Source organism: Lepisosteus platostomus, chromosome 1, assembly GCF_059453375.1.
Source record: "Lepisosteus platostomus isolate fLepPlt1 chromosome 1, fLepPlt1.hap1, whole genome shotgun sequence".
NCBI lineage: Eukaryota > Metazoa > Chordata > Actinopteri > Semionotiformes > Lepisosteidae > Lepisosteus > Lepisosteus platostomus.
In genome coordinates, this window is record NC_142611.1 from 55,067,062 (window position 1) to 55,084,539 (window position 17,478).

Genomic DNA, 17,478 nt, shown 5'->3' on the forward strand with positions numbered 1-17,478 from the left:
TCAGCTCAAGGACATTGCCGTTTGGGTAACTGCAGGTGTCTGCGTGGTTGGCTGTTTAGCAGTCTTACTGCCTGTGGGAAGAAGCTGTTACGAAACCTGGTGGTCTTGGTCTGTTTACTTCGATATCGCTTCCCGGATGGTAGTAGAGAGAACAAGTTGTGATTAGGGTGACTGGCATCCCTAAGGATAGATACCTGGCCTTCTTGAGTAGATATCCTCGATGTTCGGTAGTGTCCACAGCAAACAGAGCACACCCAAAACACAGCACCCAGAAGACACTCAAAACAAAAGGATACACAGTCCACAACACACAGAGGACACACTGCCCACAGCACACTGAGGACACCCAAAGCACAGAAGACACGTGCTGTCCACAGCACACAGTGGACACCATACACACTGTCCACAGTACAGAACCCAACTTTAATTAGCTCTCAGCAGGAGAGCACAGCCCCAGAGAGAGCAGAGCACATTCTCATTCCCTCATCCAACACCTTAAAAGACAGACTGTTAACACCCCTTAGGAGGTCTCTCTCCCTCTCTAACCACAGGCTGAGCTGGAGACGTTGTGTCCTGTTGGCACGGCAAGGGACAGACATGTATCCTCACCAGGTCTGTGTCCTCATTTCAGACAAGACAGTCACTTTACCTGTCCGTTTTCACACTTACAGGGCAGGTCTGCAACTTGACACAGAGTTGTAAATGAAAAAAATAATAGTCTAACAGGACAGTTAACGAAAGCAGCTTTTAAACTCTACAAACACTCCGTAGAGAAGCTTCTAAATCACAGCCTGACTGCCCCAGTTACTGGAGCCACTGCTGCATCTACCTTCTCCGAGAGGAAATCAACAGACACAAAAGGCTGGTATCAAAAATCTAAAAACAGCTGAGTGAAGTCCTTAAAATCACCTATAGCATCTTCAAAAAGAGTCTTTTTATTCAAGACATCCTTAGTCTGATAACTGTTAGTTGTATCAAATTGTGTTTTATTTGCTATTCATTTAGAATACGTGTTGATCCAGTACATTCTATGTACTTTTTTTTCATTTAGTCTTTGAAAACACCACACCATACAGGACCTGTACTGTAAATATACCCAGTCCAAAAAACATCTTTAGATTTCTGTCCACATCACAAACAGAGGGAAATCGATACTGTGAAACGCTCTCGCTGATGTGTCACTGACCTTACTGAATCCAGAGTGCACTTATGTGTTATGTGTACCAGTGTGCCAGTTTGAGCTGGTTTTTCATGTTAAAGAGCTTGACAAGACTGCAGGAGGTATGCAGTCTCCTCCTGCAGAGGTACAGAGACAGCAGCTCCTGGCACACCTGGCACACCTATCAATAAACAGCTGAGACCCTGAACAAAACTGCAGCAACAGAACATCCAACAGGCAAATACATGGAAACACATAAGGAGGCCGGAGACCCAGAGATGACACAAAGGTTTTTTAGAGAGCTGTTACTGCTCAGTTTGCTGAGAACACATCAGATGCTTAATTTTAGACCAGCCCAGAAGCCTGCTTGGATATCTGAGATAAAATTCAAAAACACCTCTGGATTACCTGGCCAGGTAACATCATGTAGTGATTCCCTCGAAGGGCTGTGCAGCGAAACACAGACTTTTACATCCTGAAATCTACTTCAAGTGAACATGCCCCTGTACTGAAATCACTGACTTGAACCCAAAGTATCTCTTTGTTCCAAGACATTCAAGCGAATGCATGGGATTTCACAGAAATAACATGTGTATGGTACTTGTCAATCACATCACTCTGACGGCCATAAATACGAGGTCTCTGACTGTAAAGCAAATGGATCAGTTCTGACTTTGCTGTCCCAGGACTTTTGGAGAGCACGGCGCCTCTTTTCTGCCCTGTGCATGCACTCCGAGTGCTGGGGGGTGCAGGCAGGTTTCTTATGTGCCACACAGCAGGTTAAACAGGCCTGAGTGGCTGTGAATGCAGGCTGTGGTGTTCGCGGTCGAAGGCTCATTAGCGAGAGTACCAGGCTCTCTCTCCTCCCCACACCTGTCAGCAGGCCAGCAGGGGCTGGGCACTTCCCTATCACAGCTTCATCACAGAGCATCACCTCGTTTCAGGAGCCCCTCCATTAATTAAAGTCACTGCAGATCATGCTAAAGCCCTCATTAAAGAGGGTGATAGCACATTTTCCAAATCACAGCCACAGCTTCGACTCCGGGAGCACAGCTGCTTTCCCATCTCCCCATCAAAACGCCCAGCTGCTGTCTGCGGTCAACGAGGCGCCAGTCCTCACGCCATCCTGCTCTGATCAAGAAGGCCGCCCCACAGCACACGAAACTCCACATCTCTTAGCATTAAATACCTGACCGGGAAGAGATCACGAAATCCAGGAACTGAAAGTACAAGTTTGTTACCAGCGTGGCCTTTAGTTCAAGTAGGTAGCTGTGTCAGCATGTGTAGACTGCAAAGGAACGAGTAAAGGTTTATCTTATGCAGCCAGAATCCTGACCAGGTCTAGTGCAAGTGTTCACATTACTCCTATCCTGGAGTCCTTGCACTGGCTTCCGGTCAAATTCTGTGTAGACTTTAAAATCCTCATGCTCACCTATAAGGCTCTGCATGGCTTGGCACCTCAGTACCTGTCTGAACTATTATCGCCCTACTCCCCACCTCGCAACCTTCGCTCTTCTAATTCTGCTCTCCTTACTGTCCCCCAAGCCTGTCTACATTGTATGGGTGACAGGGCCTTTTCTTGTTATGCCCCCAAGCTCTGGAACTCTCTCCCCAAGGATATCAGAGAGTCACCTTCTCTAAACTCCTTCAGATCCAGACTCAGAACCCTCTTCTTCAGAAAAGCCTTTACTTAACTGGTTCCATTCTTCACCCCTCTGCTTTTCTTAGTACCACCATCCATGTCTCCTCTGTATATTGTAATTGTGTTTTATCTTGTGTATTCCTTTTATTTATTGTTGTTGTCATCCTGTAAAGCGCTTTGAGAAGCCACCTTTAAAGGCGCTTTATAAAATAAAGTTTATTATTATTATTATTATTATTATTATTATTATTATTATTATTATTATTATGCTCAAAAGACAAGAAGAGGAACAATGTTTTGGCTGCGGAGCCTTCTTCAGGTCTTGTTCTGAAGAAGGCTCCACAGCCAAACCATTGTGCTTCCTTTCTCTTTTCATTGATTTTTTTCCTGTATTAAAGGAAATTGTTGAAAAGAGACTGGCTCTGAGCATTGCTACAGGGAAGTCCATGAAGCCTGGTACTATTTCCAGGCTAATGGCTCTTACTGCGCCTGTTGTCAATTCTTTACATCCCCGATCCCAGCTTGCACCCCAGCGGCTGGGGAATACTTCCACACCGCCGCGCTCCGGCGCGCTAAGCTCTCTCTCTCTCTCCGCGAGCCACATCCTCCCGTTCACACAGCAAACAGCTCCGGTGCAAACACCTCCTCGGCAGGTATTTTAAACCTTAGCTGCAATCAACTGCAATTCCTCCTCGTGAAGAAGCAGATGGGGGGAGGAGACGTTAGGCTGTGGGTTCAAATCCAATGCCTGTGCATGCTTGAGCACGGTTCTTTACTCAGATAGCTCCAGCACAGCGCCCAGCTGTACACATGTAAGCTACTTTGAATAACCAACCAAATAAACTATTCACTAATAAGAATAATATTATGTGGTGACACTGCCTTCGAAGTGTCTCAAAGTCAGAATCATAGAATTATATATTTCTTATAGAAAATGGATTCTATAGGGGAACTGCAATGCTATTACTCATCAGCATTGATGAGTACATTTCAAACTACAATACAAGTTAAATGTACATAGTAACTTGTTAAACCTGCAATTTACATTAGAAAATAGACAATTTCTAGGTATGAGCAGTGCCATGTTCTGCTATTCAGAACGGGGCAACAAAATTTCCAGTGATGTGAAGCGCCCTTATTACATCGCAAAGAAGTAGGCTTGTGAATACTTCTCTTCTAATCCAACAGAAATATTGCTTTCGACTTTGAGATGATTTTGCCAGCAAATACTACTAACTTGTTAACGCTGTATGCAGATCATGTTGAAACGTTTCTGCTGTGAAATGTCTGCTGCATTACCTGTACTTATTCGCTCGTACATTATATTAGTCATGTAATATAATCACTGCCCTGTCTTTCTCACACCTGAAGAAGGCTCCACGGCTGAAACGTTGTGTTTTCTTTCTTCACTTTCCAGCATGGAATAAACCTATTACTTGTTCCTTTGCAGCCTACGCATGCTGACGCCGCTACCCACCTGATATAGTATAATGGGCCGCTTCATGTAGCAATTTGTGGGAGCTCGAATGCAAGTTTGCAACGACATGACAACTTACAGCACTTTCACAAAGTTCATGATTTCATGCTTAATTTGAAAGTTGTAAAAATGTTCTATAACATCAATGAATTAACTTTGTAACTTTGTTACTGAGATTTAATGAATTATCTGAGAAACTGGGACTGCAGTTGCCCTTTAATGTCCTACCAGATAGGGGTATGCTTTTCTTTGCCCAGTTGGCATTGTTGGAACATAGCTCTCCAGAGGAAGAGCACATTACTTGCGCAATCAGCAGCCGTGCTCTTTCAGGGACATCAGACAACAAGGGGGCCCACAGTCTCACTCTGGGCAGTTTGACGGTACCGTACCTCTGACACCAAGAGAGTCCGAGGATCAACGATGTCCAGATAGTGTCTCAGTCTGCCGTAGAAGGAGCTCTGCAACGAAAGCACAATCCTGTCAGAGCCCTGCACCGCGCACAGCGGCCTCCGGATGGAAATGGAGAAGCTGTCTCCCTTGCTCACCCTCCTCTGAGCAGCAGAGGAAGTCTCGCCAGGTTCAGATCTGGGAACAGGCTCAATCAGCAATGACTGGGATAAATGCTTCAGAAACAGCGCCTTCCAAGAATGTAAACACATTTTTAATCAAGTCAAATTCAACACTTTTATAGGTGAAATCAGTTAAAGGTGAACATAAACTTCAAAGAAGAGAGTTCTCATACAAATATACCCTAATCTTCTGAAAGCTCCTTGGTCTTCACGAGTCGTTGCTTGAAATTCACTACCTGACTGAGAGCTCTTACAGAGACAGGTGTATTTTTTCTGACACCATCTGAACCACTATTACTGCACACAGAGGCCACTCAACTGATTGTGTGACTTGTTACAGTACTTTGGTGCATGCAGACCAATTAAGTTTTACCATAGCAATCAATTTTCCAGGAAAATACTTTCACGATCAACACATTTTTACTTATTTTTGTGTGCAATAATTGTGTGCCTCATTAAAGTAACTTTAAGTAATTGAACTAAGGGTTTGAACAGTTATGCAATCACGACTTTTCCATTTTTCTTTCACATGATCAATTTATTTATTTTGTTTTGGCTTTGCTTTTTAATGTAGGGAGAAGGCTATGTGTAAAACAGATATTGCTACTTAAAGTGTTGTGCCTGCAAACTTTAAAGCAACTAACATTAAAAATGCTCAAAGAATCTGCACTGTATATATATAAAAATTAATGTTTAAACACCAAACAGGTATCCATTACAATTCTAGCATCGTATTTGACTTATACATTGGTTAAGGAGATTCTACAATGCATATTAATACACAAAAGGATGTTCTGGCACCTCTGCACCGACACCTTTATTGTTTACTGATGCCTTTGACAAATATAACTGTCTAACTCTCATTTATATACATAACTGCTGCAACAGCAGCAAAACCACAATCAGTAGAAATCACTCATTGTATTGTACCAATAACACCTATCCAAATACAAACAGCAGCACAAACCAAAGACAAAGATATGGATGACAGACGTTATTTTGCTAAAATCACTATGAATTGGACATTAATAATTGAGTGCTGAGGGTTAACTGTCATTCTGTTTTCTCTTCGTGTATGTTTTTTTTTACTTTAATTAACACTTCGTAGAACATTTTTTTCCATTTTCTCTTTAATTGAATTTTAATTCTCTGCCTGATGCCTGTGACCTGCCAGATGTTTTAAACTGTCTAACTTTTTATCCAAACTTCATGCACAACAAGGACAGCAGCTGTTAGCAGAGGCAGACGTGACAGAGGGGTCACCACCGGTGTGCTCAGCCAGGTGGTAACACTTTATTAACATCATCTGACAGATGTTTCCAGACCACTTATCAGTAATAAAACTCAAATTAAAACACTTAAGGAAAAAGTTGTTTTTTTTTACTTCAATTAAACATATTTTTTCAGCAGATGAGCCCCTATAAACTCTTCATCATCGTGTTGAACATAAGGGACAATTTAGAACGAAAGAGTTGAGATGTTTATTTCTAATTACATCCAAATCTTTCTCGTTTTCTACAGAAATTAAATAAAAATATAATTTGGGTGTATTTTAGTTAAAAGAACTAAATTTATATTTCTCTCTTTAGAAAACGTTTTTTTTCTTGCAAAGGAACTAATTAAAATTCAAAAAGAGAGAGAAAGAAATCCAAGGAATTCTGCTCAAAATAAACAAATTTAGGTGAGCATTACGGACAGAAATCTGGAGGCAGTGCCTTCACTTTTTTCTACTATCATTTGCAGGGGTCTGGAATATTCCATATCTCTGGCCATGTTGTTGAAGCCACTTTCATAATCTTCTTTATGAAACAGCTTGATGAACATTTCAAATAAGTGGACTCATCGCATCAGATCTCCTAAGCTAAGCAGGGCCTGGCTTAAGATGGTGAGGTGGAAGAACTTTAATGTTGCAGCTGTAAGTGGTGTTCATGGATCAACAGGGGGCGCTCTTGTCTCTGGACAGAATTTCCAAACTAATGCTCCAGTATGGACACTGGGGATACAGGACGTAGCCTATCATTCTTTGGATGAGACATGAAGCCAAAGACTACTTGGTCATTAAAGATCCCATGGTAACTTTCACAACAGTAAGAGTGCTAAATTCCGCTTTGGACTTGAACACTCTGGCTGGATAATGTCCATTCTTAATTCAAGTGGTGAAGCAGTTTCTCCCTTCGCCATCCAATTTGCTTTTCAGTGGTGCTCTTGTCACAGCTGAGAAGGATGACATAAATAGTTTTGGAACCATTTCAGATTGAAACTGTTATTGACAAAAATACAAGGAATTCTTATTATTAGTGGTAGTAGTGAATAACCAGCCAAATGAGCAGGGAGGACAGAATGTCTTTTTATAAAAAACTTGTTAATGTATTTATTGCATTTCTGCAGGACACAAATTCTAAATATTCAGGGGCGATAGCTGTGATACCTCTGTAGTTGGAAGCTGGGAAGGTTCATGGAGAAGCTGGGATACAGGCACAGAATCAAGGAGCGAGCTTGCCACTGACTATAGAGGGCATCCAAAGCTGATGATCGCAGCTGTATAGACACACACTACTGCAGGGCTAACTTTCACTACTGCAGGTGTACTCTGCTCTCCTGCCCCCCGATAGCTGGCGGGTGGTGAGCGTACTATGTGCACTCCAGCTGCCGTCGCATCATTCAGGTGGATGCTGCACATTGGTGGTAGTGGGGGAGAGCCCCCATTACCTGTAAAGAGCTATGAGTGGAGTGTCCAGAAGTGCTTTATAAGTATAAGGATTATTATTAAGGATTATTACTACTCAGTCCAAGAGCTTTTATGAGAGTGGACCCTTCATTCAGCTGTGGGGGCGTGGGAGACGTGGGTGGGAGAGGGGTTGCAGAACTAAAGGATAGAGATGGGGTTGAGTTGCCAGAGGACGGGGTCACCACCTTCAGAGAAGTGCATTTTCATGAGGAGATCAATGGACTGGTTGCATTTGGAATCACCAGATCCATTTAAAACACTGACTGAAAAGTCAGAGATTGTCCCACAAGACCATCATGGTTACTAGGAACAGTGAGCACTAAGAATCTGAGAAAGATAAAAACACTTGAGGAGAGTTACAAAAAGCTCAGAGTATACACTCCTATGACTAAGATAGCATACGTAGCAGCCTTGGTCGATTTCCTTGTTGGGACAGTAATAAAAAGAAGGCAGTTAATTGACTGGGTGAGGGTATTACCACTGCAACAGAAGCAAACCAAGGCTTTGGTTTGGGGGTTTCATGTGATAAGCCCCCTGCCGTGCTATCATCTAAGGGGGATCTTTCACAGAGGGGAAAGTAATTGGTGGTTTTATTTTGTATTTTGTTCTGAATTCCATCATCTTACCCCATCAGACACCTCCGTCCCACTGCGAACCAGAGGAATGGGTTCACTCCCACACATCTTGGCCTTTATGGAGGCACCAGCTGATTTTGAAAGCTGATGGTTATACAATGTTCAACCACAGGCAGCCTGAATGTCCAGAAAAAGTAACACTACTGACCAGCTGCAGTCAGATAGCCATAATATGCTATGTGTTAATACATGATCATATAATGATATAATGATCATATAATATTGCACTGCATTTTATCTTGGTGAATACCCATAAAGGTTGGATTTAACTCGCTAAATAATGTTTACAACAGCTGTCTGACAATGATCCTGAAATATAATATAATAGTTCTGATGCTGGTATTTTGTTATTTAGAGCCACATTTGAAAATGGTAACCTCCTTTGTCATCGATGATGCCAAGTCATTTCTGAAAAGTGGCAGCATCAATTTCCAGAAGAAATGGCAGTCAGGAGGTCATCTTGATTTTTGCAGGAATGTCCTGTCATTACATTTTAATCCTATTGTCACAAAAACGATACCTACCAAACCTGACATTAACTGCCCAAACAGTTTTTGAACAGGAAAATCTGGAGGTATAGCCACTGCCAAAGTAAAAAACTACCACAGCAACTTGTGAGGTGTAAATCAGAAGTCGTGTATTGATGAAAGCTTCCTAGTTTCAAGTCAATCGGTTCAGCAGCTGCTAAGACAGAGACCACACAAACATTCAAAACAAAACTATGGTCAGGCATCCATGTTTTTTCTCATATTGTGGATGGACACTAGAGTGATAGCAACAAAGTTTGGTATCAATTGGCCAAACAATTTGGAACAGATTTCAGTAGAGGCTTACAATAAGGTAACTGTCACTAGATTCAGGTCTACAAAGTCTGGTGGTAATGAGTTATTGAGCAGGAATAGATTTTGTTATAGGCCCCATTTCTCTAATGTGGAAAGTTACCAATACAGTAAAATTCAAAAAGACTCAGGACTGGGTAAACACCTGCCAGATGACAAGTGCAAAGTGCTGCATGTGTACAGTTGTGGTCACCATGTTATAAAAGAGATATTGCTCCTCTGACAACAGTCTAGAGAAGAGCAACCAGATAATTTCTGGGGTTTCAGGGAGTGTCCTTCACTGACAGGCTGAAGGAACCAAACCAGTCAGCCCAGCATACTTCTTCCAAATGAACAGTCAATCACAAACTAAGGGCCACAATTGGAAAATAAGTGGAAGCACACTTAAACCCAAGAACTGAAGTTTTTTTTTTTACTATATGGGGCATGTGGGTCTGGAACAAGCTGCCCAGCCAGGCTGATGAAGCTGATTCCCTGGATTATTTCAAGAAAAAGTTAGATGAGGTCTTGGGATCAGTATGTTATGATGAAAGCTATTACAGCAACCCGAGAGGTCCACACCTCAAACAGCACTGGGTGTTGAAAATTAGAATATGAGACTGTTTGTAAAACAGGAGCGCCATTAATCCCAACCAGTTTGTTTAATTGTTAGCAGCTAACCGGTGAATCCTACCAAGTCTCAATTCAGCTGGTGCAGCGCTTCACAAGAAGATCTTAAAACATATCGCAAGAAGGAGAGCAGTCACACAGAACCACAGTACTGATCACATATGCAGTATACTAGTCCTTATGTGCTCCACCTGGAATAATTTTGAAATGTGAGAAAAAGAAAAATGACGCCCACTGCAGGATTTTATGTAAACCTAATACTTAAATGACCATCACAGTGACACACCTTCTGGAACTGTTAAATTCGCTTCCCTGTCTAGAGCACCAGTGTCTTTCACACCCAAATAAACTGAAGAAACAACCACGCTTAGATACATTAATGGTGTAATTAACTGTTTTTAAAGAGCGCTCGCCGCTGCCCGAACATCTGGACCGCTCTGTCAAACTCGCTCGAGCCGCAGAGGCCCGAGCAACAAAGGGGCGCTGTGGCACGAGCAGGTTCAGCCAATCGCAGCCCTCGTTTCCGGGCCGGGGCACGGCCGTGGGCATTACTGGCACGCCCACCGTCCAATGAGGACGACCAGAAAATGTGTCGAAACAAACGTCGAAACCAAATTAGGTTCATTAATTGCACATCGAAGCAATTTTTCTCACAGACGTAAAGTAGCTTGGCCTATATTCCGTGCTGATTTATTAAAAGCACTGCCATTCGGCTGCTAGCTGCATTTAACCCAAGGAGCTGCGCGCATTTAGCACTTCATTTATAAAATTCAAACTGAGAAATGCATGATGGAATAAAGGTTTTACCTGGTCATACCGGGGTCTCCCCAGCTGAAATGGGGGACAGGTTGCGTTATCCGCCATGACACGGAGAAAAACGTTATTTACTCATGAAGTGAGTGAATATTTTTCAAAGGTGCCAAGAGCTCCTTCGACTCCGCTGCAGAAGCTGGAACTCGGAGGGTCGTAAATCAGAGTGTGTTATGGGAGGTGTAGTTTGTTATCTCGGCATAACTCAAATCTGGGGAGTAACTGCTGACCAGCAGAACGACTACAGTTCCCGGTAGAGAGAACCCCGCTATCAACCATGCATTAAGAGCACTGTGGGAAATGTAGTTCAACCTCTTTTGGACTTTGCACATTACGCCTCGCTCTTCCTACCAGCGTTACTGTGTAAATAACCAGTAATCGACAGCATATCTTTTGCGGGTTTTGCATAGTAACTGTTTAGGTTATTTTAGCGGTTTTTCACACGTTTTTTTGGTCATGGTGTTCTAGAACGTGTATGGTGTTTTCCCGTTCCTAAAGGTAAGGCAATGTACACACAGTACTTCAGTCAGCTGGGCCTTTGCCAAGATACACCACAAGGAGAAGGCTGGCAAGGTGCTGTTTAACTGGATTAATAAACCCATTAAGAACCATATCTCGAGAAGGAGATCAGTAACGTGACAAAAGTACAGATTCCGACTGGAGAAAAGGAGTAGAACTCAACTGGAACTTACTAGCACAGGTTAAACTGATTTTAGAAAGACTCAGGGAGACAGATAAACATATTGCAATGAGGACTGAAATAAATAAAAGTTGTTTTTCAATACTATAACACCAATGAAAAGTAAAGGCTGAAGTAAATTATCCCAGATTTTTAGATGATGACAGGGAGACAGCTGAAGTATTAAATTCATATTTCACTCAGCTGTTGTATCAAGGAAGAAACAGAAAACTTGCCTCAGGCTGAGGGAGGACAGATTCGATATTGAATGGTATCGGTAAAGAAGAAGCAGAGATCTTATAGGTACTAGAAGCACTTAAGATAAACATCTCCCGACCACTTAAAGAGACATCAAATGGCATTCCGGCCATTGACACAACTCCTCCAACCATCAGGTCAGTCTGGAGAATCTTGTGAAAGGACGTGTACAGTCCCAAAGGAAGTCAGAGTGGGAAGTTGTCTGAGCAATCTGTTCCATACTCCCACCAACCTTTGTGTAAAGAAATGTCCCCTCTTCTTACTTATAAGTTTGTTTCCTTGTAGTTTTTTTTCACTGTTATAATGACATATATATATATACCAATGTGCTATATAAATCTATAAGCAGTACATTTATTTTTTTTAGAAAGCTTTTTATGAAGTTCCCCACAAAAGATTAATTCTCAGTTCTCAAGTGTAAAGCATTCCAGAAAAAAAACAGAGAGCTCTGAAGAATTTTGCATGTGATATCCAAGTCGGATTAGCAAACAGTAAAAGATGAAAAGGTAATTCAGATTGATTTAGCTAAAATTCAAGTTCTGGGTAAATACTTGGCAGATGATGTCTAATTTAGAGAAGAGCGTTGTGTTACATGCAGGCAGCAAAAACATAAACTATAAATACAAAATGGGAAATGCTGAACTTGAAGAGGCTACTTATGAGAAAGTGTTTATGTTGACACATCATTTACATCTTCAAGACAATGTGAGGAAGCAATTAAATAGGCAAACAGAATGGAAGGCTGCATAGTTGAAAGGGAAGAATTTGAAGGATTTTGAAGGTTTAAAACTGAATACGTTAGTAGGTTCTCATTTAGAATTGTGGGTGCAACTGGCCGAGAACCAAGCAAGTTAACCAATTAGTCTGCTCTAATTTGCAAACGTCTTTGTGTTTCTTTTGTAACCATTAGGTGAGTAGCCATCCATCCACTTTCTAAGCTCTTCTTGCAGTTCATGGTCACGGGAGACGCAACCTATTCAAGCAACAGGCACAGCAAGGCAGGATACATCTCGGAGGAGAATCCAGTCCATTGCAGGACAGACACACAGACACAAACACACAGACACATTCTCCCCAGGGCCTATTTTCCCAGAAGCTAATAAACCTACCAGTGTATTTTTGGCCTCTGGGAGGAAACACACACAAACAAGGGGAGAACATACAAACTCCATGCAGATAGCCATCCAGCTGCAGACAATTCTGAATTTGAAATTTCCAATCCAAAACCTTTATTGTTAATTTTGGCTGGAAGATTCTTCTCCAAATTTCCCCAATATGCTGTATCACTATTTTTTTTTTTTGTGTTTATAAGGAATGTTTCTTCTGCACTGTTTACCCAAGCCCTAAAGTGTCTGATACTGTTGCTTTGCTATGTTGTTGGGTTTTTAGAGATAATTAACAGTGCATTGGCCTGGAACAGCTTTAACAGCTGATGGTTAATCCCTGGTAAATCAGTAATTTCTGTACCTACAACGTGTGAAGAAAGCCTTGGCCAAGGCCTGGGCCTCTGGCTCGGGGTGCTCTCACCTCCCAGCAGGCTGTACTATTGCCGTTCCATTTTTTTCGGGATGGGTGGAGCAGAGAGCAAGAGAAATCCCTCCAACCAGTGACCAGGGTGCTGCTTTCAGATGAAAGAATGCAAACTCAACTTGCAGCCCCGCTCCCTCGTCAGTTCCACACACATCTTTCAGACACGTCCTCAGCTCTCTTCCACCTAAGGCTTGACGGTTCGGTAGGCCATGGCCTCACTGGAGAGCACTGAACCAGGCTCGAGAAACTCCCCTCTTGGTGAATTCCTCATGAGCCTGGTCATCTGTTACCACTGCAGTCTGGAAGACACTCATGCGTGACTGAAATATGTAACAGCTGTAGCTTGGTATATTTTAAGTAGGTTTATGAAGCAAGCTTATGAAGCAGGCTGTAACTACATTGCTTCCTTCATACAGGACTGATCACTAATTGGACTGAAATGCTTGCAAACACCTGCTGAATCCAACTGTAATAAGCAGGTATCACATATGGGCTTATTAAGTGGGTATCACATATGAAACATTTCCTTTTATACTTAATTAGTATGTTTTCAGCTGGTACGTTATGGGTGCTGAAGAATGTTTCATGAAGTTTAAATTTCACTTCTAAATAAAGAAACCATTATAATAAAAATAGTAATAATAATAACAACAGCAACAACAACAATAATAATAATCATCATCATCATCCTAGCAATGTATATGATGGTCATCCTAAAAGCTCTACAACTAAAGTGCTTTATAAAGGCACCACATACTGTGGGATTCACAGCACTGCTCTCCCTAATGTTCTCCCTCTATTCATCAGGTGAAGCACTTTCTCACCCCTTCACCTGATCCTTTGTGCTGTGGGGCTGCTGGTGCAGACTGGGGGTGGTGTGTCGCCCAGGTGGGGCTGCATTGCAGTGGGGAAAGGAGTCCGTGTGTTGAGTAAAGTCATCCTGGACATGTTTTTCACTCTCTTCACCGAAATCTATTGCACATCTACTTCACAAGAGAAAAAAAATATTCTGAATTTTGATTGAGGTGTTGAGGGTGGCAAAAACCGAGCTCTATGATTCTCACAGGGTTGTGACCAAGAGGTGTAAGATACTGGGCCCACAAGTCGTTTCAGTTCTGACGAGAAAGGAGTAGGAAGGGACTTGATAGAAGTATTTAAAATCTGTCAACACAGTGATCCAATCAGAGGACACAAGTGGAAATTATAAGGAACAGCATTTAAAACTGAGAACGGGAAAAAATTATTTGCATCAAGGGAGTGTGGCGTCAAGTGCCCAGTTTATGTTGTTGAGGCAGATATCCTGGTTTTGTTTAACAGCCCCACTGCAGAGCAGATCAGGTGAAGAAACAGAAACAAGGTCCTTAGATCATTATTGACTACCCAGTGGGCCAGATGGGCTAAATAGTTCATTTCGTTTGTAACAATATGTTTTTATGAACTGTCAGATACTGAAGGGAACTCATGTTTATGGACAACTCTGTCTTCTTCATAAATAACGACAAGAACATCATTCTTCTTCTAATAAGGGTTGATTTCTACCCAAACACCTATTGTAAACTTGCATAAAACTTTGTCTCATACTTTTTATCTCTTTGAATATTCATCAGCAATTTGCTGTTTAACCACAGTCCAGTATCTGTCATTTACCCCATGTAATTTTTTAACTGATTACTAGTTTGTTTAATATATAAAGCCTGCACCTGCTGTAGCACTTCAATATACAGGTATTTGTTGTTCTGAGTGTGTGCTCAATACTAAAAGGCGATTTGTAATGTATATCAGAACTATTAAAAGAAACTTATTAATGGTTCTTCATTTTGTTTTTAGTACAGGTTTAATTTGAACTTCTCATGTCGCATTGGAAAAATGCTTATACTATTTGTCCAATGTGAACAACAAGAATCTATAGACTTTTATTTTAGGAGTTTTGTGGTGGAAACATGCAATGCTATTCTCACCCTCAATCTAGCATTATCAGGCAGAGGGCCATGAAGGGAGGCAGAATGGCGCAGTGGTTGGCATTGCTGCCTCACAGTCCTGGGGCCCTGGGTTCAATTCTGGACCTGGAGTGCTATCTGTGTGGAGTTTGAATGTTCTCACTGTGTTCATGTGGGTGCTCTCCGGGTGCTCCAGTTTCCTCCCACAGTCCAAAGACACATTAATGAAGTTCAGTGGGTTCTGGGAAAACTGGGCCTGCTCCATCCTGGTGTACTTTGCTTTCTGCATGTGGCTTGCTGGGATTGGCGCTGGCTCCCTCATGACACAGGATTGGAAGAAGGTGTTAGAAGATGGATGGATGAAAGTTCATCTTAGATCCATTCATGTAAATGTTACAAGGAATCAACTCATAGCACTTTACAATGCATAAAAATGATGTATATATCACAATAAAATAAAATTCATAAAAACAAAGCTGAAAAGCAAATACAGAGGATGACCCAAAAAATCCTATATGGTGTTGGTTTTGGTCACCGTGCAACACAATATTACAGCCCTAGAAAGTTCGAAGAAGTGCTACAGTACAAGAGAGATTCCTGGTCTCTGGGGCTAGTTGAAACAACTATATCTCCCTGCAACCTGCTTTTTTCTAGACTGAGGATATTAAGTATTTAAGATCCTCTAAGCAGTAGAGGACATAGAGTCTCAAACTGAAGCAAAAACGGACAGGGAACATGAAAAACATCTTTACCCCAAATGTTATGTGTCTGGAACAGGATTCCCAAAACTAGGCTCCCTCAAGAAGCTTTAGATTAATCTGGTGACAAAGACAAATTGGAATAAAAGGCACAAATGGCCTCCTCTAGTTTCCAACCTTTCTCATGACTTATATACAAATACATTTTGCAGCCCTGACATTCTGTAGCCTGAGCTCAAAGACAGGTCTGGCCATGTGCTTGCAACAGGTTTGGAGAGATAGATGACAGCCCCGTGTTAGAAAGTTTACAGCTGTGTGCAGCAAACATACAGATTCCATCATCTGATCCAGACTGAGGCCTCATTTTCAACCTGATCTCTGCAAGTTTCTAATGCAGACATGTTCTCATTTTTTTAGAAGATAACAGAGCCCTCTAGTGGCAGTAGCATTGTACTGTACTGATTCCTTCTGGAAAAAGTATTGTATCTTTGCTAAATGTTCTGGGATATAAATTGGGTTTAGATGTCTTTTGATTTACCATGAAACCCCGGCTGACATAACCAGAGCAGACAAAGCTTCTCGGTTATCAATATATAGTACTTGCATGTACTGTATATTAACTTACTGTACACATACCGTACATTAAGCATTTCTTGCTTGTGATCAATATGCCTTTAAACTGCTAAGAACATCCAAAAGTTTGCAAATAGGAGTTGTCCATTCTACGCATCTCACTAAGATAATGAATTAGTGCCCCCCCTAAACCCAAAGAATGAACGTAGAAAGGTAAAGTTAGGTTCTTTGTCCCAAACATGTAGGTACATGAACTACATGTGTACAGATTTCCACTATTTTTAATTTGAGAATCAACCTATTATAAGGGTTAATCATTAAACCTTAGATTAGCTTTCTGGAAATCTATACTGAGTTTTAAAAGAAACAATCACTCTATTCATGTACAACTTAATGTATCCTTTCAGAATAATAAAAAGACTATATTAGCTGTTTTGGCATCATTTTGATTAATTGATCATGCATGACAATCCTTTCCTCAGTGATGTTGCTTTGTAAGCACAGAATCACCTCATTTTACTGACCTGGGCTGACTGGTCCAGACTAGTGAAAATCAAGAAATTAACCAACATGCCTCAGTTTCCAAGACAATGTCGTCCTCCTGCAATTGGAATGTTGGATATCATCTCAAGTGGACTCTCCAGCAGTGGAACTGAGTCCTCTGGCAGTTAATCAAGGACTTGCATTAACCAACCTGATGGACATCTGTGTGTATGGTGCAGACAGGCAGAATTTCACACTAACTCTTGTACAACAGACCAATCAATGGAAAGGTCCAAGTGAGATGGTTTGGGTTATTGTTCTTGTAATTTTGTTAATCTATTACAGTGGTAATTACAGCTATATTTCCTTTGAGGCTCAGTATATACTATAATGTAGGTGCGTCAGCATGCGTAGGTTGCAAAAGAACAAGTAAAGGTTTATTTCATGCTGAAAAAAGAAGAAAAGAAACTATTTTGGCCGTTGAGCCTTCTTCAGGTGATTAGCTGTTTCGACACCCACAGCCGAAATGTTGTTTATTTCCTTTTTTCAGCATGGAATAAACCTTTACTTGTTCCTTTGCTTGCTTGAAGAAGTCTAACAAGTTATGGCCTTCCATTTCTGAAACCATGTGGGCAAGCTCTTAAACTGACTTTATTTTGCAGGTCTTCTAATTTCTCTCTCCATTTTTTTCTGTAACGTTAGCAGTAAGAGCAGACTGGTTTATTGTGTCCTGGTTTGAGTTTGTTCCACCTTTTCCATTCATTGGTATTTACAGCTTCCAGCCTTAGTCAGGCCTGAGATGCCTCAGCTGGGAGTCAGATCTATACGCCTTGTATCCTTAGTTCATAGTCT

General features: G+C 41.5%; 1 protein-coding gene across 1 annotated transcript in view; it reads right to left on the minus strand.

The window, feature by feature from the left end:
* Positions 1-10,711, minus strand: part of sfxn5a (sideroflexin 5a) — a 39,530-nt gene extending 28,819 nt beyond the window's left edge. Inside the window, exons 1-2 of the mRNA XM_088632765.1 lie at positions 10,466-10,711; positions 4,668-4,736 (exon numbers count right to left, since the gene is read on the minus strand). Coding sequence (XP_088488891.1) covers positions 4,668-4,736; positions 10,466-10,522 — 126 coding nt within the window. The 5' untranslated portion in view covers positions 10,523-10,711. The remainder of the gene's footprint in view (positions 1-4,667; positions 4,737-10,465) is intronic.
* Between the last annotated feature and the right edge of the window lie 6,767 nt (positions 10,712-17,478).